The 27,154-nt window shown below is 40.6% G+C and overlaps 1 protein-coding gene across 1 annotated transcript in view; it reads right to left on the bottom strand.

Annotated features, from left to right (window-relative positions):
• Window positions 1–27,154, bottom strand: part of DUSP16 (dual specificity phosphatase 16) — an 87,617-nt gene that overhangs the window by 5,592 nt on the left and 54,871 nt on the right. Inside the window, exons 5-7 of the mRNA XM_070410672.1 lie at window positions 16,004–16,167; window positions 5,534–5,693; window positions 703–826 (exon numbers count right to left, since the gene is read on the bottom strand). Of these exons, the coding sequence (XP_070266773.1) occupies window positions 703–826; window positions 5,534–5,693; window positions 16,004–16,167 (448 nt within the window). The remainder of the gene's footprint in view (window positions 1–702; window positions 827–5,533; window positions 5,694–16,003; window positions 16,168–27,154) is intronic.

The following is a 27,154-nucleotide window of genomic DNA, read 5'->3' as shown; positions in this document are numbered from 1 at the left end:
CCTACAAATGGCGGACCCAATTCCTCCATCTCCTTCCTCAAATGGAAGCTGTTCTCTTTTTTCCCAATTTGGAATAAAAAAAAGGTCTCCAATAAGACATGCAGAGAACTCAGAGTCTCCAGTTACTGAAGAAAACCCCAGTCCTCAGTGTGCTAGGGTCACTGCCACCCGCCTTCTGAGAAAAGGGGAAGGAAGCCCAGTCAGAATCACACTGCCAAACCCGGGCGGCTCTAGAACGTGGCGGTGTCACTCAGTGCATGGAGCCTGACAAGTCTTAGTCTGACAGCACTGCAGGTACCAGGCTTCTTCCTCACAATAAGGAGACACAAAGGCTGAAGCAGAGCAGAAATTCTATGAGTAGTCTCTAGAGCTTTCCCCTCATATTTAAATGAGAATAAATGATACTTCCCCAATTAGGAAAAGATATAATAAAATTCACATAATGGGGCAGAGATCTGTTTGGATTTGTTATAAACATAAAAAGTAGCTGAGGATACATTTGACATGTTTGGGTAGAATTCATGCTAAATTATAAAATGCATTCTTCTCCAACCTTTGAAAAGATCATTTAAAAATCCAGTCACCTGTAAAGAGTGTGACTAAAATAATCACGATCAGCTTTAATATGGCTGCCCACCCCCAGACCTCCCCATGTTTCAGGGCATATGAAAAGTCAATCACACAGACAGGGTCTGTCCTTACCTGTAAGCTTCATCTAAGGACATGTCCATCCTCTTCATGATGTAGGCAATAGCAATGGTGGCGGAGCGAGAGATCCCAGCCAAACAGTGCACCAGGACACAGCCATTAGAGGCTTTTGCTTTCTCTGTAGGAGTCAAATCCAAGAAGGGTTAGTGCTTTTCATCTGACAACTCAAAGTGCATCTCAGCTATTTACAGATATTTCCTTTCAATAGTCTGTTAAGGAGAGAGGGGAAGATAATTTCCCCACCATTACAATGAAGTTCCAACTGTGTTGTTAAATAAGCAATTTGTCCCTAACTCAGGTTGACTGACTTATTCAGTACTTTTCACCATGTATTTCTTACATTTTTTTATTTTAATAACTTTCCAGAGTATAAATACTACATGGTGGTTACATGATTCTACTTGTTTAGTGTAGAAAATTTCAGAAATACAGAAAAGCATAAAAAAATAATATCCAAAATCTTAAGATTTAGCTAATATTTTGTTTTCCTATCTTGTCTGTTACTTCACCGCTTTTCCAGTTAAGAAATAATAAATTTTTTTCCAGTTTTGAGATATAATAAGCATGTAACATTATATTACTTTTAGGTGTATAACATAATTGTTTGATATATGAGATACTAAATTTTTCAGAATAGCTTCATTTCAAACATGTACCATACGTTACTATTTATATAATAGGGAGGCAGAGACAGACTTAATCATAATAGTATCACATCACAACACAAAAAGAAGCCAAGTCAAGTACTTTTAAAATGCTGACTCATGCCCTACCTGGTTTGGCTCAGTGGACAGAGCGTCAGCCTGCGGACTGAAGGGTCCGGGCTTCAATTCTGGTCCAGGGCAACCTTGGTTGCAGGCTTAGCATGTGCAGGAGGCAACCAATCGATGTCTCTCTCACACATCGATGTTTCTCTCTGTCTCTCCATCTCCCCTTCACTCTCTAAAAATCAATGGAAAAATTTCCTCGGGTGAGGATAAAAATTAAATAAATAAATAAATAAATAAATAAAATGCTGACTCATGGAACCTATAGTATCCCTATTTTTTGTTAGGAAACTTTTCTATATGTCATGAAGTCGCTCAACTTTATTTCCTGAATTTAAGAGGAAAGAAAATCAAAATATACTATAAATTAGGTTTGGTAGGTCACTTTAATAAGGACCAAGAGAATTGTTATCCCTTCCTTGATATCCAGAAGTTACTGTACGATTACATCATCTTAACTCCCCGTAACATGGTAGAAGGACTCATGGGCACTGTTAGAACCAAGAACCAAGGCAATTCAACAGACAGTGCTGCCATCTCTCACTGTTGAGGAGCTTTAATAGCATTCTTGTGGGAGTGGATGAAGTTATTCCACACAGCCTGGAGGCAACTAATATTGTAACTAGTACGATGACTGCCTCAATTCTAAACAATTACCTGTGTGTTACCATGAGCTGCTGTCATGCAGCTAAATTCTTCTCTTTGAATTCTTGTTTTAGTTGATACTACCAAAGGTTTACCAAACCTTATATCAAAATTCTTGTAATTAACAGATATCCAAGGAATCTGCTCTGGCAGCTGAATAATAATCTTATTACCTCTGTTATATTACAAATTTCTATTGTATAATTAATTATTCATTGTGTACAAAACACCACAGGGCTTTTGAATAGTATATGGATAATCAAGCAGCTTCCCTTTAGATAGGGAAATCAAATATAATAAACTAATACAAAGCAACACTGAAACAAATATTACCTATAATAATAAAAGCATAATATGCTAATTAGACCAATGACCTTCCAGAGGAAGCTGGGGCTGCAAGGGAAGCCCGGGTCCCGGGTCCCGGGTGCCAGAGGAAGGCCGGTGCCAGCAGCCTGGGGAAGGAAGGCCTACTCTTGGACGAATTTCGTGCATCAGGCCTCTAGTATAGCATAATATTATACAAACCCATGTACATAAAGTCCCATGCCTTACTGGACTGACACAGTTCTCTTCCTTCTCTCAGCCTATACTGCTCTTAGTATTTCCCCTCTGTCTTGGCTGCTAAGAAGCTCAAAGCTAAGGTTTTCACTTTATTTCAATAGGTAACTGTGATTCAGATTTTATTGTACCTTCCCAAGCTTCCCCTTTGTCCCATTTTAATGTGTGTGAATATGTGTCTTTTGATCTCAAACTCTTACTGTAAACTGCTTCAAATTCTTTTTAGAGTCCTGGCCAGTGTGGCTCAGATGGTTGGAGCATCATCCCATACACCAAAAGGTGGTGGATTCAATTCCCAGTCAGGGCATATATGCAGGCTGAGGGTTCAATCCACACACGCTGAGGGGCGTGTGTGGGAGGCAACTGATGTTTCTTTCTCACATGGGTGTCTGTCTGTCTCTCTCCCTCCTCCCTCGCTGTAAAATCAATTTAAAAAAAACTACTTTAAAAAAAACTCTTATTGGAAGTAGGCTAAGTTTATTTTTTTATGTTGTCAGTATTCTCTAATTATTTTAATTAATTATCTCAAAACTACATTATAAGAACCTAGAAGGGTCTTGCTTCTAAAATTACCCCCAAAGGGTTTAACACTGGTCACATGGTAAATACTGTCTGGCTGGCTGATACATATTAAAAAAGCAATCTTTAGAAAAATTTGAAAAGGTTGGAAAAAAACAACAATCATGATAACAGATGTGTAAACATGTTGAGGTTAGAGGTTTCCTTTTCTCTGTATTACAAATAATCTGCATTTCCCTTACACTGTTTTTACAATTATAACTTTTTTGATGATGTACTTTAAAAATCTAATTAAAAAGTGATTATACTGGAGTGGGGTTCATTAGAACATATTTTTTGGCAGAAGTGAGTGCTATACTGATTCTTAAAGCAAAGGAAGTAATATACACAGACCTGGCAGAGAGAAGGGAAATGTATGTAAGAAAGCTCTGTGAGTGCGGGCTGCTCAGAAGACAGTTTGTCCTGGCTGACGCTCGTGAGCGGTGCAGGAAATAACCAGAAAGAAGGTTTCAGAGGTGGGGTGAAGGTGCTGGAGGGTCTGGGGACAATTAAGGAGCCTCTGTGGTTTCCTGAATGAGGGACAAGTAGGCTTGATGGTGAAAACTGGGAATTTAAAAAATAGGTTACCACCACAGCACTTCAGGGGTAAAATCTAGGTTAAAAAAGGGCGAGAAAATAACAGATGTAAAGGGTAAGGGGGAACCTGTGAGGGCATCAAGTTCCAAAGGCTAACATGAAGGTAGTAATAACTGAGATTACAGAGTACAGCTCTAAGGGGAAAAAAAACTCATAATAATCTTCAAAACAGCTAATTCCAGAATGGGGCTGGAGAGTTTGCCCTGAATGACTGGGTGCTACAAATAAATCACATTATGTATGTGTGTGTATTTAACCAACTTGGAACATGCTGAAGTTCCTTTTATATGAATTAAAAGTGGCAGGATGACACCAATATCTCCCATGAAAGAAAATAAGTTGAGGACAAAGTTCTTCATATTCTCTTTTCCATTAACCCTCCTAAAGCATAGACATTGGCACGATTAATAGAATAAGGCTCACTTACATAGATTCTGAAATTTTATTTTTAGCTGAAATTAGAGCCAAATGTCTCTGGACCAATGTGATAGGCAATGAGCACATTAATCATCATTGTTATCTTTTAAAGAGGCAGAAATTACATGATATGCGGAATATTTCCTAGAAGTACAGTGGGAGGGATCAACTTGGGAGTTTTGTGATTATTTTAAGGTGAAATAGCTAAGCCTTTATCTTAAGATGCTTCACAGATGTATCCTAACTAAAGATGAAAAACTAGGCAGTCTAGAATCTTGAGAAAAAGAGAACTCTTTCAGAATTACCCAAATTCTTAAAAATTTCTCTCACAGAGGAAGTATATATAGTGAGAGGCTTAATTTACATAATTTCACTTTTTAAAAGTTCTTTTTTAAAAATTACAATAACCAATTCAGAGTATTCAATTGTGGATTAGAATACTCAAATTCATGTGCCTTGAGGGGGGAAAACAACAACAATTGCTCATCTGGAACATCGAGAGTCAACCCTGTTGTGCTGCTCAAGAGCTAGCAATGCTTCTCCTCTGTTCACCTCTCCTCGAGGACCACACTGCAGACACATCACCAGCAGACTTGATCCTGCAGCACAAAATGACACAACAGCACCTCAAGCTAGACGTCGGGTTGCGGGGAAGGGTGGCTCCAGGACTAACCACATGGGACAGATGAGATCCTGTCACAGTTAACACCAAAGAAATGAGCAGCAGTGTGTGTGTGTGTGTGTGTGTGTGTGTGTGTGTGTGTTGGATTTTATTAGATCCAATACTACTTGAAATTACTGGCACACAGACTGAGGGATAGAAATCTTGTGACATAAAGACTTTAAATATAATGGGATTTGTTTTCACAGGATTTTATTTTTCTCTGGGAAAAATATAGCAGCAAGGCAAAAACAGTTTACCTGGTAAGGAAAGCCACCAGTTTCCAACAGTATTTTATAGGTTTGGAAAAAGTGGGTGAGAAATGTAACCCCGAAAGTTTAACTGATTTTAAAACACTTGCCTACACAATCACAGTCCTATCAGGCTAAACTGTGGTAGTGCTCAGCTAACTAGAATGTCAGGCCAGTCCCTTGGGGAGAGCATGGCACACACGTCACCTTGGCCACTGAATGAGATAAGCAGCATCATATGCTGTTTTCAGACCTTTGAAATCTCTGAAATAAGCTTCTTTTCTCTAAAGGAAAAAAGGGGTAGGCGGAGGGGGAACACCTATACATGAGACTACAATCCAAAAGACTGTAATATTACTTGAGCTGCTTACCAATGAAATCTACAGAGCTGTCCAACCAGGGCAAAATTTTCTCACAAAAGCTATCATTCACAGGCACACGCAGGAAGTGGGACTCGGGGATGAAGTCAGGCTTTGGGCAGGTATTGCTGGCGTTTAACACATAACCAATCCCATTCTGTTGCATCAGCTCCTATGGAGAGAAAGAGCAATTAAGAGACTAGTAACATACTAGCACAATCATTTTGAAAGAGTAAAGTTTAACCAATGATAAAAATTAGCAGTTTCCTTGAAATAATCAAAGTTCATTCAATACTAGTTTCCTAGAAACTGCTCAGAGTTCATTCAATAGGTAAAATCCAAAACCCAGTGACATTTATAAAAAGACTTAAGATAAAACCAGAATTTTTTTAAGGGCAAAAATGGCTGTTTAAAATAGTATGCTTGAAGGTCATACATCATTAACACAGTCAGCTCTCAATTACTTTGTTACTAGAGAGACAAGTAGAACAAAGAATATAAAACCACAACTTTACTATGACTTTAGAATACATGTACATACAAGAGTATTTTCTTCCCAAACGGAACATGCTGGTTGTTCTCTAGGACAGTTCTAGGTGGTCTTCTCACTCTAAATATTCGTTTTAAAGGCTGAATCTATTTCCAAAGATTTAATTATCAACTCTATATCCTGATGATTCTTAAATTTCTAATCCATATTTCCAACTCTCTACTAGATATCTCTATTTGATATTCCCCAGGCCCTTCAAACTCAAAATGTCAGAAGCTCAACACATTATCTTTCCCCCTTCTCTGCCCCAAATTCCTGTTTCCTCTCTGTAATCTGAAATTGGTTTGTGGTAATAACATCCACCCAGACACCTGAGCTAGAAAACAGGCTCGTTTGACTTTCCTTCTTTCTCACGACCCCCTCACCCAAATAAATGGGTGCCAGATCCTCTTGGTAATACCCCCTGCCCCCTTCTCCCCCCCCCCCCCCCCGCCCCCGTTTATCCTCCTCCCTCCATTCTTAGTCACTACTGTCAGTGGTCAGTCCTCATTGTGATAACATAAAGCCACCAGGGACCTCTTGAAGTTTGCAGTGTTTTCCTCTACAAACCATAAACTGAACACACACTAGAGTAATCCTTCTGATCATTAACACAGGCTAAGTGCTTCATCCACACTTTTAATGTCACCATCTCTCTGGACTGCCCGCTCCAGGGCCCACAACCTCCAAATCCCCACCATCACATGCGCAGCCACCCCTCCGTGCTGCTGCTCGCACCACTCCTGTGCTTAGCAGGCCCTGTTTCTCGTGCTGATGACGCTTCCACTCTTCCTACTTCGTTCAAATTAACCTTGCTATGAACTCTTTCCCACGGCTGCATACTGAACCACTGCATTCTATGTCCTTCCAAAGTAGGCTGTCCACACCATTAGTAAAGCACCAGCATGCTGTGTTATAATTAGCAGATAATGCTTCTCTCTCCTATTAAGTAGTGAGGTAGTGGGATCTTAAAGTGATCCTTGCTTGTTTTTCTATCCTCAGCACCAGGTACATAGCTGCTTTCAAGACGTGTTTCTTCAACTGACACCCGTCTACCCTTTTCCAGGCAAGCCCATACAACCCGCTTTGTTTTGTCAGCCACTGCTGCCTCTCGGGACATGCTCTAAGCCTGAAGTAAGTCTCTTACAAGCAACTGGCCATTCTTCCTTTCCTTGTAATGCTACCTCCTCTACAAATCTTTCCCAATGACCTGACAGGTCATTTTCTTCCTTCACCTTCCTGAAACATGCCAATTCCCTAACCCCTTCATTTGCCATATTTGGCACAATAAACGTATTTTATTTTACATAAAAGGTAGACTTAATAAATCTAGATTATATATGCAACCCTATCTCAACTGTGAGATGACAATGTCAAGACACAGCTTTTGGAACTAGGCGAGCTTCTTACAGTGGCCGACCTCCAGCCGTGCCCAAGCCCGTCTTCTGAAGGTCTCACATGAGGCGGTGAAGGTCATCATGGTGTTTACTACCACAGCTTTTAAACTGTACATGTAGCTGAGATCACCTACTACTGTATCTCCCAGGTAAGAATAGACGGCTATTTGAAGAGACTTATCCAAGTCTTATTTGCCTTCTTTCCCCCCTCCTGTCGCCTCTGCTGCAGTCAGTAGACGACACAGTGCTGGTCGTTCTGCCATGTTGACACTGGGACCTGCTGTTGGGGTCGGGTTATCCATGTGCACCTACTGTCCTCACACTGACGGCTGCATCACCAAACTGCAGATGCATTGCTACGGCCTCATTTAGGAAACATCAGTAATCCAGGTTTACCACACCGTTTGCATCTCATACGTACAAAGCAATGTACCATAAAAGGTGCATTTAAATAGTAGCTTTATTTTAGGTAAGTGGCAAAAGAGGAAGGGAAAAATATTAAGGTGTTGAAATTGAGTGATAATAAAATAATTTAAACACAAAGTGAGAAAAAATGGATTAATTTCACTTGATTTATAAAAATTTTATTTATAGAAAATCTTTTTATTAAATCAATTATCCAGCTGCTACCTGAAATTCTTTTTGTAATAAGATGGGATTTAATAAATTAAACATGGTCATTTTTAAAAACAAAAAGCAAACAAAAATCATAAAATGTCACCATATAAAGTTTAAATATTATTTGGCTACTAAATTAAATGCCATAAATAAGGACCCTCTCATCTGGATTGGTAGTTACTATGTCTTTGGGAAAAGTCAGTTAAAGGAGAAAAATCAATAAAATGATACATATGTACTTAAAACATTTTAACTAAAAACAAATAAATGTACATTAATTTGCTAACTTCTGATGTAGGACTATGGATTTTATTTTTATAGGTTATCTGACTGGAGTTCTTAAGCCAATCACAAGCAAATGCATCTACCACTTATGTTTCCATTACTTTAATGGGCAAGAACTTGTGAAATAATATGAGAACAGAATCCTTCTACATTATGACTGTCCCCTAAATATTTTTCAGTTGCTTCTTCCCACCTAATTAGACAGAAAAAAAAAAATGTAAAGCAATTTGTCTTTCCTGAATCTTTCGAAAACATTTAGCTTAGGTCACAGAAAAACAATTATCTTCCCTCATTCATAGTTCATTGGTGTATGTAATGTTTTAATTACTGTACACAATGATAATAAGCACACTGTCCTAAACAGGTATAAGAGCAATGGTGGAAGTAGATGTGCGGCAGGCAGGAGCCCACCAGGCGGTCCCCTGCTGAGGGCATCAGGTGGAGATTTCAGTGCATCTCTAAAGTCAGCTCAAGTTTTGCTGAAGTTTCACATCACTATTCACTAACCTGCTCCCCTGATCATTCTTATATGCATATGAGCAGCTGAGGGGGCGTCTGTGTCAGTGTTCTGACAATGGAACTGCAATGGAATTACAATTATGAAGAATGGGTCTACCTCTGATTATTTTTATTCATAGATGGATGTCAACGATTTCTTACTAAGTTATAAAGATATTTATGTTACCATTCAGTTTTGTTTCAGAATATTGTGTAAAACATACACAACTGAATATCACTGTGTTCCATAATTAAACATCATAACCTTGAAGTTTCCAAAGAGCAATCATGTTATACTGTTTAACATTTAGCCCAACTTTGTGCAAAGTCTGCTAATAGATACTTTGTACTGATAAAATACTCTTTATTCTCTGTCTTCAACTATCCTTTCAACACCAAGGCCTCTCGGTCCTTCAAATTCCTCCCCTTAACCACTCACTCCCGTGAGACCTAGTCTGGTCTCTGCCGTTACCAATAACCACAAACCCTCCCAAAACTCGACCTCACCAACTCACTCTTGGACTCCTCCCTCCTTCCAGCTTGCTCTCTTGTCCCACTACTCCTGGAATCCTTCAGTCCCCCCAGGACTTATAATCTGTTGATCCTACCCCTTTTAGATCTGTCCTTCATCCTCATAATGTTTTCCTGTCTTCCTTCCTTGCCCAGCTTAAATTCTGTGGTCAATCATAATCACTGTTGATTTCACTCTCAATTCCTTTGTCCCACTATTGCTTCTTCACACGCATGTGGCAAGATTACAACCCTGGTTAAATCTAATTCTCTACCTCATCTACACCTGCGAATCCATGTGCTGAACATGGCCAGAGGAAAAGCACTCAGTAACACTGCCGATCTCACTTTGAACTCACTGCTCCTCAGCAATCATTCTATTTCCCTAGTCTGTTCATTTTTTCTCTCTCCTAGATGCCATTCCATCCATTTCCCTTTCTGTCCAAACTCTCTCTAGGTCCTCCTTCATCCTCACTGTCAGCTGACAGCTGGTCGTGTTTCCTACTACACTGAAAAAGTTGGAACAATCAAAAGCAAATTTCAATAAACTTCTGCTACCACATTTACCCTTCTACCAGCACATGTACCGATATACTCTACTTTCTCTCCTGTTCCTGTGGATGAACTCAGTGTGCATGGAATAATGAAAAGCACATGGCTACCGGCCCCAGGAAAACCAGAGCACAGCTTAGCACCTTACTGTTTATTACCTGAATGATTTGGGGTAGGCTACCTGATCTCCCTCAGCTTTAGTTTCCTCACCTGTAAAACAGGTGGTCACATAATGCTACATGTCAATTATATCTCAATAAAAAAGCTTATAAATCATATGGTATTATGAATTATATCTCAACAAAACTTACCCCCTCCCCCCAAAAGGTTATGCCTGGCCAGTGTGGCTCCGTGGTTAGCATCGACTCATGCACCCGGAGGTCACCAGTTAGATTCTGTTCGATTCCCTGGGTTGTGCGCTGGATCCCCAGTAGGGGGCGTGCAGGACGCAGCCAATGGATGATGTTTCTCATCCATGTTTCTATCTCTCCCTCTCCTTCCTCCTTCTCTAAAATCAATAAAAACATATTTTTTAAAGCCTATAATGCATATTTTTTACTAATTCAAACTGTTCTTTCCCCTAGTTGGCCTTAAGTAGAAAAATTATACCAACTGTAGCAGGCTGGAAATAAAAAGGGTTCATGTGGTAAAGTAGAAGAGATTATCCCCTAAGAATTTTTAAAAATGGGTTCAATACATAATTTAAAAAACCTTCAAAATAAATCTTAATTTTATTATTAATTATGATTTTCATGTACTATTTTTTCCCATTAAAAGTTTTTTCTGCCCTAGCTGGTTTGGCTCAGTGGATAGAGCGTCAACCTGCTGACTGAAGGGTCCCAGGTTTGATTCCAGTCAAGGGCACATGCTGGGTTGCAGGCTCAATCCCCAGTAGGGGCGTGCAGGAGGCAGCCGATCGATGATTCTCTCTCATCATGGATGTTTCTATCTTTCTCTCACTCTGCCTTCCTCTCTGAAATCAATAAAAATATATTTTTTAAAAATAGTTTTTTTCTCCTGAACCATAAAATAAACTTTCCCCTGTAGTTAAACTAATTTTTAAATATGGACTCTATAATCTGTGGAGTAATAGATAGAATATAGATTAACATAAAGCATTAATAAAATCGCTCTATTTGGTCAAGTCTCCCGTGTTCAGCTACACTGAAAACAGATGTCCCATTAAATCACAGCAATTCTAGATAATGGAATTGTAATTTTTCTTTTGGAAGTCAATTCAATGAATAATTTTGCACGAGCCACTCCTTTTGCCCTCAAAACTGACCTTAACTCCTACTTTTTCCATCTAGCCTTTTTCAACCAACCACACCCACTGTATGTACCACTTACCCTAGCAACTGGTATAACCCACCTAGTGATGACAATAATGAGTATCCCTATAAACCAGGCACAGTGCTTGGTGCTTGGCATATGTCATTTCACTTGAGTCACACATGAACACTAAGAGGCAGGAATCATTACAGTTTGCAGGTGAAGAAACCAAGATTCAGTAACTTGGCTAAAGTGATGTGGCTGGTAAGTGGAGACCTGGGATGCAAAACTGCCACCTCCAAGGCTGGCTCCGATCATTACGCCACTCTGCCTCAGTGTCGGGAGTGACACTGCCAATCACCTTGTCTTGTGAATTCTTCTTTAGTGAACAGGTCTTGTCTAACCAATTGCACACTGTGGTGTTCTACACATAGTGGACACTGAATAAATATGCTGTGTATTTACCGAAAATTTTGATGATCTTTGTCTTCCTAGGTCATACAGAAACCGGAAAGCAGCATTTGGCTATACTGTGCTGAGGTATTGTCTAACCCTTACACTAGTAAGAAAACAAGAGAGAAAAGTAGCAGGAGTCCTTGTGGCAGGCAGAACAGTAAGGCAGCATAGCAACCCCAGTTTTGCATGGTAAAGGACTGAAAGCAGAAGCTACACAAAGAATGCTGGCAGCACACTGTTTAAAACAGGAAGAGGGGACAGTAGAGCTGCTTCGTGAAGAGGCTCAGGTGGCTCACGACAGGCACAGCTCTGGTTTAGTAACTACTCGAAGTAGGCAATTTCGTCACACATTTTATGTAGTTAAGTGAGAAGCAAAAGTCTCTATTTGAAATTTTAAGTGATAAGGGAGAGAAGTGATCAAGAACTTCTGTCTTTTACATAGTAACTAGAGATTCTTGCTCAAATCCCACTCAGTTCTGAGTGGGCATCAGCAAACTACTTTCAGTACAATAAGCTATTCCTGGTCCAACTCTAGTACAAAGACTAGGGGATAAAGAACAGACTGTAAGAAACAAAAGTACAGTTGTGATGGAAAAAGGAAAATAAAAGTATTCTTTTTGCTACCAATGACTTCTTATGGCCTTCTACACAAGAGCCATGTCTTTGAGACATAAGTAAAAATTAATACACGTTGAGAGCACTGGCCTGCACTGGCCAGTAGGGCAGCCACAAGCCACATGTGGCGACTGAGCTCCTGAAATGTGGCTCGTCCACACTGAGATGTGCAGTAACTAACTATAAAATACCCACCTGATTTTAAAGACTTAGTACAAAATATGTAAAGCATTTCAGTAATTCTTACATTGATTACATGTTAAAGTAATATCCTAAATATGTTGTGATAAATAAAATGTTTAAAATTAACTTCACCTGCTTCCTTTTACTTTTTTAATAAAGGTATTGGAAAATTTTAAGTTATGTTTGTGTCTTGCATCACATTTCTCTTGGGCAATGCTGGTATAAAATATATGGAAAACGCAGGGAAAGAGAATCTCAGTTGTGATTGAATAGACTGTTAAGATTTGTCAGTCCTTTGTAACAGCCTATTATAGAAAGTTCCATTTTCCAGAAGATGGGTACTTCTGATGTTCTATAAACACGGGACTTAAAGCCAGAGTAGCTTGGGTTTGAATTTGATCTCTGCCACTGACCAGCTTTAAAGCCAATGACTTCCTAGCCACAAAATCTTGGGTACATGGCCAACCTACCTCCTAATGCCATTATGGGGATTAAGCACAATCATATAAAGAGCCTAGAATTTTAAATGGTAAATAATCCTCCCAACAAAATTTCTGTGACATGGTTTTGTCATATTTTGGTGTCACTTTTTTTAAAAAAAAGACTGATAAAATCAGCGGCCTATGGGTGCTGTTTTTAAAGACTTTAGTTTCTAAATTTTAATCAAAAGGAATGTACTATTAGTAAAGATTAAAAAATCTTTATCTTTGAAGAACTTCAAGAAGCATATTATTTTTCCTGGAAAGTTTAAATCAGAGAGCTGAGAAGGAAGATCAGAGGCCAATCTGATTCTAAGACTCATCATAGGGAATTCATTTGACATTTGTGGAATATCAACTTCCTCATTCATCGAATGGAGGAGGCTGAGTAGAGGATCTCTGAAATCCCCTTCAGCACGAAGACTCTTCTCAGCAATGAACCTGGAAGTCAGAGCTAAACCTCTATGCACCACTTTCAGAGCGGCCGCCTACCAGTGCATTCTTCTTTCTCACCACTCCCTAGTCACACGTGTTTTAATAAAACAGCTTTCTGGCGGTATTCCATACTCTCTGTCCCAACTGTTTCACCCATGAACTTCCTACGACCACTTCCTCTCAATGGACCGACTTTAGTACATATTTAGAAGCCAGTGAAAATGAGGAAACTGTTGCCCTGTCCTCCACTATAGTTTAACTGCTCTCACTTTGGGGGCACTCACGTAGTGGTTAACTAACTCATTTGTTAAACCCGGAAAAGGTATAGAGAAAAAGAAACCCTTCTGCACTGCTGGTGGGAATGCAGACTGGTGCAGCCACTGTGGAGAACAGTATGGAGTTTCCTCAAAAAACTAAAAATGGAACTCCCATTTGACCCAGTGATCCCACTTCTAGGAATATATCCCAAGAAGCCAGAAACACCAATCAGAAAGGATAGATGCACCCCTATGTTCATAGGAGCACAATTCACCATAGCTAAGATTTGGAAACAGCCTAAGTGCCCATCAGCAGATGAGTGGATTAAAAAACTGTGGTACATCTACACAATGGAATACTATGCTGTGGTAAAAAAGAAGGAACTCTTGCCTTTTGCAACAGCTTGGATGGAACTGGAGAGCATTATGCTAAGTGAAATAAGCCAGTCAGAGAAAGATAAATACCACATGATCTCACTCATTTGTTGAATATAGAGAACAACATAGACTGATGAACAGGGACAGATCCAAAGACAGAGAAACAGCAATCAGACTATTAATCCCCAGAGGGAAAGTAGGGGAGGGCTGGGGTAAGGGGAAGAGATCAATCAAAGGACTTGTATGCATGCATATGAGCCAAACCAATGGACATGGACAACAGGGGGATGAGAGCATGAGTGGCGGGGGGTGGGGGGGTGTGGAGTTAATGGGGGGGGGAATGAGGACACATTTGTAATTCCTTAACTAATAAAAAATTTAAGGATAAAAAAAGAAAAAAAAAAGAAAAATGAATGTGACATTTAATCTAGGGTCAAAGATAACTAAAGTGATCTGTAACACAATGATGTGTGAAATCACCTGCTGGGTGACTGGTTGCATTTCACTGGGGTAATTGTGGACAGGGTCCCTAACTAGAAATTTTATATTCATTTATTTTCTGATCTGAGATTTTAAATAAAGCATCTCCCATTTTGCCCTAGGGAGGCATGTGACTTTAGGAAATTAATTTTGCTTTCTGTGACATGGTTTGCTTATCTCTAAAAGAGAATTAATAAGCATCACATGCTCAAAGGCATTGTGACCTCACCAGAAAGGCTCAGTACAAGCATCAACTATCAAATTTCAAACAGGCAGATCTCACAGTAAGAGCTGATAGAGTAACAACAGTGTCAAGGTAAAATTTTAAAGAGGCAGAAGTTTTGAGAACAAAAAAAAGGAAAAAACAAAAACGGAATGCCTCAAGGCTGCCCAATGACGGTACTTTTCCTCCTGGAAAGCCTGGCTTTCCCTGCTAATGCAAGCCAATCTGGACGCTGTTTTCACAGGCGGCCCGATTCTTTCAGTTCCTCAAGGAAAAAATGTTAAGGTTCTGCCTTCATATAGCAAAGCAGCACTTGAAAATCGCCAACAGCTGAATGAATATCTTTGATTGCTTTTTCAACTAGAGGTGATGTAAATTAGAGGTTTTAGAGAAAAACCACTTTTCTGAGCAATTAGAACACTGTTTTCTATCACTACTGGTTAAGACAGCGGTTCTCAACCTGTGGGTCGCCTCAGACCATCCTGCATATCAGATATTTACATTACGATTCATAACAGTAGCAACATTATAGTTATGAAGTAGCAACGAAAATAATTTTATGGTTGGGGGTCACCACAACATGAGGAACTGTATTAAAGGACCAGAAGGTTGAGAACCACTGGGTTAAGAGGATAGAAGCTGTGGAGGCAGACAGATTTTCTACTACTGTTATGCTTGTACCATTATATACAACAGCCTCAACAACGTGGTTCCTCTGTTGGGCACACCTTGTTCAGTACAGCCCACAGCCTTTCCAGCAAGAAACGATGCGGTTCCCTCTGCTTTCTCAACCAAACTGCTCCAATGAGCATCAGACAGTGCAGCCTGCAGTGCACCCTTATCCGTGTCCTTGCCATAGTTTTACCACATCCCCTGCCCCTCCAGCCAGCGATCACCAAGATGTCCTTCCTCAACCCAAGTCCACTTGAGCTCCTTTCTAGTGTGCTGCAGTAAGTACACACACTTCTGAATGCTGTTTAGCCTTCCCGAGTGTGCCCAATTATTAAAATAGAAAAATGAATACACTAAGAAAAGAAGGCTAAACTTCTGAAAAATCCTGTCCTATTCCAGGTCTCCTGGACCTATGAGGAAGAAGCAAATATGACAACAGTGTGGGTTTCCTATGACAATCGTTAACATCAAACAAAACAGCACTCCAAAAGATGATGTAAGCGCTCGCCAGGAGTCACCCTGAGAAGGGTGTACTTCCTTCCTGGAAGCCAGGTGTGTCTGACACCACAGCGCATGGGCGATCGCTGTTTCTCCAGCTGCTAACAATAAACCCTGCAACGAAGGACATTTTCAAAGCACCCACCTTGTTGAGGACATCTCGCTGGCAGCCAAGATAAAGATTGGGAAGAATTCGGGTTGGCCCAATGTTGGCAACCGGTAAGCACGGCTGAGAAATGCAGGTAGGAACTAGAGTGGATTTTCCTTCACAAAGGCCAGGGAAACAACGGGAGAACTCAGCAAACCCACCTAAGGATAAACAGAATAAAATTATGCCATGCACAACGACAGAAATCAGCCTCTGTGGACTACTCGAACAAAACTGCTTAAAAAGAAAAATCAAATGCTGTACAACTGAAACTAATACAAAGTAATATTGAATGAAAACTGTAATTAAAAAATAAAAAAGGAGAAAATATTAGAAAAAACATGTTTATTTTTATCTTGTCATTTCTGATTTCAAATCTTAGGTTTTATAATTTTCATAATATGTAAGTACAACAGTCAATGTATGTAATTTATAAATAAGTAAATTTTTAAAAAAAGAAAAAAAATTAAATCCCATCGATGCAAATGGAAACACTCCCACCAATTCCAGTCTGCATGCTGACTGCTAGGCCTGACACACATCCAGCACCAAGTCTCAGCTTGTGGGGCCACAGCAGGGATGCGCACACCTCGAAGGCACTCAGAATGCCTCTTCCCTTCCTCACGTTCTCCACTTCCACATATCCTGCAACATTTGCTCCCCGCTCCCCATCCCCGTGCAAATGCTTTTCGTGCAATGTAAAGAGTATTTAAGGTAAACAGCAAGTAACCAAGGCAAGACAATTATTCACAGAAACAAAAAGGGGAAATAAAAAAATGCGAACTGGGGCCATAAGACATTTCTTCAAAATATAACTAATCAAGTTAAAAATTCTTTCTGGAATTAAGTTGAAATCTTTCTACTGTACAGGTTTTTTATTGCAAAGGTATCAGAAACATACTCAGCTCTACCCTTACCAATATTGTCTATGCCAAGCCCTTGGGATTCCCTGAGTACTTAGTCAAGGTTCCCATAGTTACCACTGATTCCTGAGGTCTCCTGTTCATTTCGCTGAGCACTATAAAGAAGTGCTGACAGACCCTAACTGGTTAGGGTACAGGGGGGCCTCATGGCAAGATTCCCAGACTCAGATGAATTCCTTTTTTTCCTAGCCCTGTTCTTATAATGATCTGCTCCATGACCTTCGTGAAGTCACAATCTTGCCACTTCTTAATGAAGAGAAATCTAGCCATAGGAGGCGCTCTCACCTCCTCTCAGAAAAGAAAGAATGTACAAAGTCTTCATGTATTCTTTGCTAGCCAAATCCAAATCCAGAAACCATGTAGATTCTGATAAATTTTCAGATAAGTTTCTTACTATCCAAACTGTCACTACTAAGTTCAAACTCAGGAACTAAGGATATTTGGATCATAGAAAAGACTTGTATATTTTAACACTTTTTCATTAGAAAACAATTACCATGTTAAGTCTTATTAGAAGACAGAGAAGCTCCACTTTTACCTCTTTGATCAAGCCATAAGACCTTAAAATCTCATTAAATATTTATGAGATGCATAAATCCATTTTCTTGAGTCACATTCTATTAGCATTTAGTCCACTTCCAGAAGGCATACAAAATATGCCCTCCAAAACTGCAGAAGTACAGGGAGAGGGAGAGAGTGCCATCCCTCAGTATCCCCTGAATTATGTGCAACTCAAGCATAATCTTCTGCTAGACTCCTGTGTCTACTGTCTGCGCTGGGTATATGTTCCACAGGCAGCCAGCTAGGATGGCGGAAGTCAGTGACCACTAGCCCCCCTGCAAAATGTAAGAGTGTGTGTGCATTCCTAGCCTCCCGTCTGACTGTCTGGACTATTTTACTCATAGCAGTTTGCTTACCAAAGTTGTTAAGGTAACCTGATGGAAAGAATAAGTGGCTCCACTACAGAAATCCCAAATTCCTTTGTGTGACAGATGAGGCCCTCGGGATCTGTACCTGTACAGTTTCATCGTTTCATTTCTTACCATTTGCACCATGACCTCCAGCTACATGAAAGTCATTATTTCACACATTCATGCTCTTCTCTCATCCAGGAATACCACCATCACCACCAACACAACCACCACTACCACCCCACCCCATGCACGCACACAGCATACAAACCACACATACAAGCCCACGATCATGCAGCAGAAAAAATAAGAACACCAGGCTCTTGTACCCAAGTTCACATTCTGGCTTCACCCCTTTCTAGTTGCCTGATTTGGGCAAGTTGTTTAAGCCCTCTGGCTATTAGTCTCCTCATCTGTAAGTAGGGATAATGATCATATCTACCTTATAGAGTTGTTGAGAGCATTAACTTAGTCAATACATCTAAGTGCTTTGTGCTTGGCACATAGTAAGCACTCCACAGGTATCAGTAATGATTATTTCTATACTAGTGGCCCAGTGCATGAAATTCGTGCATGGAGCAGGGGGTGTCCCTCAGCCCGGCCTGCACCCTCGACAATCTGGGACCCCTCGGTAAACCAGCAGTCGGACATCCCTCTCGCAATCTGAGACCACTGACTCCTAACTGTTCACCTGCCTGCCTGACTGACCACCCCTAATCACTCTGCCTGCTTGCCTGTTCACCCCCAACTGTCCCTCCCACCAGCCTTCTCGCCCCAACTGGTCCCCCTGCTGACCTGCTCACCGCCAACTGGGGGGGCGGGGCAGGCCTGGGCAAAAGGCTGATGGCCGTTTGCAGGCTGGCCACACCCCCACTGGGGTGAGGGTCCCTGAGGGGGGCGTGGCCAGCCTGGGCGAAGGGCTGAGGGCCGTTTGGGGGCAGCTTGCAGGCTGGCCAAGCCCCTGGCTTTGTCCGGAAGGACGTCCAAAAGTTCTCCAGAAGGTCTCCTGGTCTAATTAGCATATTACTCTTTTATTAGTATAGATAGTGATCATTCATTTAGGATCTAGCCTCATATCCAGGAAGCCTTCCTCCAATCTTTGTCCACAACTTGTTTTGCTTCACATTGTTAGGATTCACCAGAGATAAAAGGTGAAAAAAAAAAAAAAGCAGTGCTTCTAAGGTTACATTTCCCAAAGTGTGCTCCAGAGCACTGGTGTCCTGCAGGAAGTTGACAGACAAGATATTGGTCCAAAAAGTAAGAGAAATACAGCATATCACATGTCCCTGGGAGTGTCACAGCACACATTAGCATATCAAAGGCTCCAAGAAATATCTCCAAAGAAACTAGTTTACAGTAATTTCATTGAACTCAAATAGTTTCCTGAACTTTTTTGATCATGGAATTCCCTCACTCATTCCCCCTCCTAATGGAACTCACACTTAAGGAAACGCTATACTGGGGCCACTGCAACTACTGAAATAAAATCAATTAGAATTCCTACACCTGCAAGTACAACCCGAATACAATCTCAAAAAAAGGGGCCAGCCAACATTGGCATGTATATGAGTGTCACTGTTTAGGATTTATAATTTTGTTCCTTTTCAACATAACTGCATAATACATGAGGTTCCCCACCCCAAAGTAGTTCTTATAACAAATGTTAAGAGTCTCATCATTCTTTATCTAGCTTACACCTACCCAGCAAAATAACTGACAGGCACTATCTATCTATATATATATATCCTATCTAACAATAGAGAAACATGGTAATTAACCGTAACTTCGCTACCCTTCCCATTGGCTAATCAGCGAGATATGCAAATTAACTGCCAACCAAGATGGCAACTGGCAGCCAGGCAGCTGAAGCGAACAGGAGGTTTGCTTGCTCCAGTGAGGGAGGAAGCCAAGGTTCCCTGCCTGCCGCAGCCCAGCTCTGAGCTCTGGCTGCAACAATGTTGCAATTATAGAAGCTAAACAAACCCAGAAACCTGCTTTCAGCCACCAGTGGGCTCAGAGCTTAGAGCACCAGTGATGGCAACAGAGTTTCAATTATAGAAGCTAAACAAACCCAGATACCTGCTTTCAGCCAGCCACAGCCTCAGAGCTGGAGCCGGCTCTCAGCTCCGGTGACAGCCATAGAAGGTAAATAAATCCCAGAATAAAAAAAAAAGAAAAAAAAAAGAGGCTGGGAGCTTCAGTCGCTTGCCAGCCTGAAAACGGCCCTCAGCCCCTCACCCAGACTGGCCAGGCACCCCAGTGGGGACCCCCACCCTGAAGGGGGTGTGACCAGCTGCAAACAGCCATCAGCCTGTCATCCAGGCTGGCCAGGCACCCAAGCGGGACCCCCACCCTGATCTGGGACACCATTCAGGGCAAACCAGCCGGCCCCCACCCATGCACCAGGCCTCTATCCTATATAATAAAAGGGTAATATGCAAACTGACCCTAACAGCAGAAAGACTGGGAATGACTGGTCACTATGACACACACTGACCACCAGGAGGCAGATGCTCAATGCAGGAGCTTCCCTCTGGTGGTCAGTCGCTCTCACAGCAGGGAGCTCTGCTCAGCCACAAGCCAGGCTGATGGCTGCCAGAACAGGGGTGGTGGTGGGAGCCTCTCCTGCCTCCTTAGCAGCGCTAAGGATGTCCGACTGCAGCTTAGGTCTGCTCCCTGCTGGCAAGTGGGCATCCCCCGAGGGCTGCCGAGCTGCCAGAGGGATGTCTGATTGCCAGCTTAGGCCCAATCCCCTGGGGAGCAGGCCTAAGCCAGCAAGTGGTCACCCCCGAGGGTGACCAGACTTTGAGAGGGCACAGGCTGGGCTGAGGGACTCCCTACCCCCGAGTGCACAAATTTTTGTGCACCGGGCCTCTAGTATATATACAAAAGCCTAAGCGACTGAATGACCAGTCCACCAGTCGCTATCACACACACTGACCACCAGGGGGCAGACGCTCAATGCAGGAGCTGCCCCCTAGTGGTCAGTGAGCTCCCACAGCCAACCTCCCGTGGCCGGCCAACCTCCCGCGGCCCCTCCCCCCAGCTGGCTGGCCTCCATTGGAGCTGACCAGCCAACCTCCCACAGTCCCTCCCCCCGTGAGATGGCCCTGATCAACCTGATCACCGGCCAAACCAAGGGACCCCACCCGTGCACGAATTCGTGCACCAGGCCTCTATTTTTTATTATAACTTAACTGTAGGACAGTGATGGAGAACCTTTTGAGCTCAGCGTGTCAGCATTTTGAAAAATCCTAACTTAACTCTGGTGCCATGTCACATATAGAAATTTTTTGATATTTGCAACCATAGTAAAACAAAGACTTATATTTTTGATATTTATTTTATATATTTAAATGCCATTTAACAAAGAAAAATCAACCAAAAAAAAAATGAGTTCACGTGTCACCTCTGACACACATGTCATAGGTTCACCATCACTGCTGTAGGAGTTTAAATTTTAACTTCTATTAACTTCTGTGGTTCTGTTGTTTCTCTAAAGGACAGTTTTCTTTTTTTTCTATTCTGACTCCAAACAGTTCATGGGATGATCTCTCATTTAAATCCAAGGAGATAATATTCTAATAAATGGTCTCAGAGAAAAGAGAAAACAGACAAACCAAGGACACTTGGCTTGAATTCCATTTTAAATGTGTAAGTAATCATGCTTATAACTAATGTAAGTAACCAGAGAATTATCAGAATTTACTATGTGATAAGCATTGCTCTAAGCACTTTACAAGTATTTATTCAATCTCTACAACTACCCTATAAGGTAGATGTTATTATTATGCCCCTTTTACAGATTTTTTAAAAGGTTCAGAAAGACAGCAGATACTAGCTGGCAGAGCTAGGACACGAGCCCCAGCAGTCTGGCTCGAGCTGTACCATATCAATCGCTGTGCTATATCACTCTCTAAATCAGTGGTTCTCAACCTTCCTAATGCCACGAGCCTTTAATACAGTTCCTCATGTTGTGGTGACCCCCAACCATAAAATTATTTTCGTTGCTACTTCATAACTGTAATTTTGCTAGTTATGAATCATAATGTAAATATCTGATATGCAGGATGTATTTTCATTGTTACAAACTGAACATAATTAAAGCATAGTGATTAATCACAAAAACAATATGTAATTATATATGTGTTTTCCGATGGTCTTAGGCGACCCCTGTGAAAGGGTCGTTCGACCCCCAAAGGGGTCGCGACCCCCAGGTTGAGAACCGTTGCTCTAAATACTACAGATCAGCCCTCTCTTAGGTGTGGGACAGTCTTGCTGACGACCACGGAGTCCTCCCCTCACAGGCCGTGTCCTGCCAGGTCTCAATACCAGGCTACAAACATCATGGGCCTCTCTCAAGCAGATGGAAGAGCTTGTTTCCCCGAAGATGTTGGTTCAAAAGCTCTAATGACAGAGGAAAGGGAAGGAGGTCTGACATGACCAGAGACACCAGAGAGTGCACTTCACATGAAAGAGCTGAAACAGACACTGAGTCTCTGGTTAAGAGCACGGTGGTGAAGCTGCAGCTACTTCCCGATGGGTTTGGGCCACTCTAAGGACAACTTTCAGAGGGGACACACTTCTGCAACATTCCTGAACTGAGAGTGCAGGCCCAGCTCCACCATTGGTGAGTACAGTGACCCTAATCACTTTAACTTCAGTGTACCTCAAAAGTGAGTGTGGCTTTAGAAAATTCTAAGATAAAAGAAATAAATGAGAGAAAGAAACCCGCAGTTGGACCCCAAACTAAACCCAAAATGCAAACAAAACAGCAATAACACATTGTTAAACACACTATAAAACAAAAAGAATCCTCTTTTTTACAAATCTTTTCAACTAATCTCCAGCACAAATTGCAACAGCCTTAAAATAGTTAACAGAGCATTCATTTAGTGTTCAGTCTGTCTTGAAATGTCCCAAACCACAGCTCCAAGTCACTTGCAAAAAACTCGACCTCAGCCAAAGGGCACATTTTCCCTGATCTTTATCTAGGACAAGGTTCCACTCTGCTGACATCCTCCTTCATTGACAGCTTTTTCCATTCACTGACCTTTCATTCATCGTTGTACTCTAGTGACCCCAGTTTCATTTCATTAATTAACAGCAGATGAGACACTGCCTGATTTCCCCAAACCCTTGAAAAACTATCTGTGGCCTCATCAGCAACTCAGTTTAGAAATATGTTTAAAATGTCCACTTCCTCTTACAAACTAAATCTAATAAGACGAAAAGTCCAACTCGTTTATATAAACTTTTTGTTACAAACGGCTGACACAATAAAGAGTCACCTTATCCGCCCCGTCATAGCTCCAGGCTGTCCCACACACTCCACATTAGTTACATTACAGGAAGACATAACATCAGTTCATTATCCTTCTTGTTTACTGTGAAAAGCAATACCGAAACACTGATAAGCTTCTTGAACAAGTTTTAAAATTTTTTTAAAGTTATTCAAGGACTTGATTTGCCATCCAATCTTACCAAATTGTTCTTATCCCTTGATTTTACGATGTTTATCATCTGGGAATGTAGAAAATAAAAAGTCATATGACCCATATATGTGCCCTTAGACCTGAATCTAGGAATGGCTGCAGTTGCTATTCTCCATTATTTTTCCCTGGCCTGTGGAGAAACAGGGATGGGGCCTGGCAGACAGAGATGTGCACACATGTTCAACTCTACAGATCTGGATGGACAGGTGGACGAACTGCAATGTTTAAATCCAATATATATATATATATATTCCTTCCCTCCTCCCCCCAGAGGAAGGGATAGGGAGAGAGTGATAGAAACATCAATGATGAGAAAGAATCATTGATTGGCTGCCTTCTGCATGCCCCACACTGGGGACTGAGACTGCAACCTGGGCATGTGCCCTATGACCTCCTGGTTCATGGATGGACACTCAACCACGGACCCACCGAGGCTGGGCCCATATATCTGTTTGTTAGTCTTCCACAAATCCAACCAGCATCATGCAAGTTTATAAATAAAAACATGTATTACTTTGGACAGAGAAAACATTTCATATAGCTTTAAGGCATTCATAATTTATCTATCACTCTATTCTAATTTAACAACAAAAAAACCCTCCTTCCTTTAAGTGCACCACCTTCACAATTCCAATCATAAATACCATTTTTTCTGTAAAAGCCAATGAGCACCATTCAATGTTCAGAGGGAAAAAAACCTGACAAGTAAAATACAATACATTTCTCAACTCTACTAACTAAACAATTACAATTAGTCACTCTTTTCTCCTCCCTCTGACCCTTGCAATCAGTTATAAATCACAATGTTCTTCTTAAAATCAAAGAATATTTGCACATAAACAAAAGTAGTACTTTACTACAACTTAGTGATGGACCTCTATCCTTTATAGATAAACGTTAATTCCATTGCTTTAGAGTTGGTTCCCTGCAGGGAGAAACAACTTCTCCACTTAAGCAAATAGGTATCAGAGCTGCCCAAAGTGGGAAGGAAGCATTAGAGGCAACTCCCTCCCATTTTGTGAATGGATTCCATGGCTCCATACAAAAATAGTACTTACAACAAAGCTCTACATTATGAAAGACATTTTTCTAAAAAGTCACAAGCAAATTTAATTTCTGTATATTAAATAATGTTCACATAATTTATATAGTTTCATAATTTTTAAATATAGCTCTCATGTCGTTTAATCCTTTAAAAAACAAAGACCCCCTTTTTGTGACATAAATATAACCCATTCATTTCCTGATTCTAGAATGTATGGAGGATTTAAGTGGAGTATACAGTGCACCTGTAAAGAAAAGTATAGTTCTCTCCATACCAAAAATAAAAATCTGCTGCTTTGCTACTGTACAAAGGAGACAACACTAATATTAAAAATTGAAATGCTGAAATGCATATTTCACAACAAAGTGTTGTAATTGTCATTAAGAGTAATTATTTTCTGCTTTAGTTTGAAGTGACTGATTCAGGCAACTTTGTCCTCTAGCTACTTAAAAACAGACTAAACTATGATTACAATTCTTCCAGGGTCCATACACTGTATACATGGAGAGTTGAAACTAGTTAAATAAAATGAAAACAAAAATAAAGGCAACATAATTTTTTACCCCCAAAGAAATCAAACAAAAATATGTAACTGTAATATTTCAATGCATATAGGTTGGTCTGGGTAAGCCAAGCCACACGGGTTTGAGCAACAATTTTAAAAAAGGTAGAGAAATGGCATGCTTTTCTCAATAACATCAGCAGCACTCCATCTGTGTTCTATCTACTCAACTCTCCACTGAGCAGCCCTGAAGCAATAAACAGCTCTGAAGAGAAAAATCTCAAATTATATAAAGCATTAGTTTTAAACTCATCCCAACCGTTCCATCCACTCGAGAGGAAAGTGAACAGATATGCATTTCTGTAGAGACCCACCAGAAAGTCTAATAAGTAGCTTCTATCTCCTAAAATGTGTCCCATAAATAATTATACAACTCTCACCTGACACCGTTGGGGAATGAGAAATTCTATCTAATCTAATTTTTTAATTAACACAATAATCACATATATAACGAATGAATCAAAATTTCTAAAGTACTATTGTAAAACAATCACTAAATACTAAAATAGTGCAATTTATAATTCCTTATAATTTCTTATTGTTCCTCAAGATAATATTATCTAGATCAATTCCATTGGCAAAATCCAAAAGTGTCATTTAGTAAAGAGTTCTCAGAAGATGTAGTGATATTTTTACTATTTTACTGACATGTCAAATTGGCAATAAATAACTATGCCCAGAAATTCCTCCTCTTTAACACACACACACACACACACACACACACACACACACAACTCTTAATATATGCCCTCAAACAAAGATTGGTCTAAAAATGCAACCAAAATAACCAATCAAAAGGAATAGGAATATGGCCAGAATCTACCACTTGGCTGAATAAATCAACAATAGGTGAGCCAAGCTCACTGACTGGTTTTCTCTAGTGACTTTAAGCATACGAGACAACAGCCAAGCAAAGAATATCCTGAGACTTCCTGAGAAGGAAGGATTTAAAAGGCTTCAGCATGGAAGGAGGAGGTTATTAAGGAGATCACATTTGCTCATTTTCACCTGAAAATCAAAGATTTCCAAGTCTGTATTTTGGGGCTTCATGTCTAACATTTTCAGCCTCCTTTGGTCATGTTCATTCTGAGACTTATTGATGCTTTTAAAATAAATACAAAGCCGTATCTCCTTCTCTTTCATTCTGTATCCCTTTCATGTTAGCGCCATTCTCCCAGTCTTTTCTATCTGTCCCTTCCTTTGCATTTTCCTGCTACCACCCTAGTCCTCCATCTTTGCACCTCATTCTTAGATAAATTCAGTAGCTCCCTCTGAGCCACTTGTTCTGTTTCCACTCTGCTGCCAGATTAAGAATCCTAAAATAAAGTGTTGATGTATTCTCTGCTCCCAAATAGAATAAAGCCCAAAATTTTTAGCCAGACATTCAAGACCCTTCATAATCTATTCCCAATCTATTATCCAACCTAATTTTCCCTTGCCTTTGGCAATTCAGGCTTTCCAATCCATTTTATATTTCCTTCCAAAGCACAGGCAAGCACAAGTCACACCTCTTCTACAGCAGTATATTTCATTTTTACTATGACCAATACATTTTTTGTTAAAACCTTCTGAACACCTACATACACTCACCACTGAAACAAGTTTCACAATATAATCTTCCTTAATATGTGAGTTGCTCTAAGATAGTTCCAATTCTATTCTGCTGCATTAAAAAAAATATTCCCTGCCTGGCCAGCATGGTTGAGCATCAACCTATGAACCAGCCAGGAGGTCATGGTTTGATTCTTGGTCAGGGCACATGCCCAAGGTGCAGGCTCAGTCTCCAATAGGGGGTGTGCAGGAGGCAGCTGCTCAATGATTCTCTCTCATCATTGATGTTTCTATCTCTCTCTCCCCTTGTCCTTTCCTCTCTGAAATCAATAAAAAATATTTTAAAAAATCTTCCCTGATCAGTGAGTGTATCTAGATATGGCCTTGCCAACTTAGAACTTGTATAAAATGGATAGCTATCATCTGGCAATGAGTATTACCACTGACCGAGTCCTGTGAATTATCTACGTGTGTGTGCTGTGACCTCTTATTTCTCCAGCTATAATACATTGTGAATTTCATGTGGATAAGAATTACATCTCACACTCCTTTGTTTGTAATCACCTCAGCATTTAGCACAGTGCTTGGCACATAATTAGAATTCAATAAGTGTTTATTGAATCCTTCCTTGTTACAATGAATAGCTGTTGATGGATATAAG

The sequence above is a fragment of the Myotis yumanensis genome, unplaced genomic scaffold (genome assembly GCF_028538775.1).
Source record: "Myotis yumanensis isolate MYYU_CA2020_CCGP unplaced genomic scaffold, mMyoYum1.0.hap1 SCAF_3, whole genome shotgun sequence".
Taxonomy (NCBI): Eukaryota; Metazoa; Chordata; class Mammalia; order Chiroptera; family Vespertilionidae; genus Myotis; species Myotis yumanensis.
The sequence above is the reverse complement of the archived record's forward strand: the minus strand, read 5'-3'. Positions and strand labels throughout refer to the sequence as shown.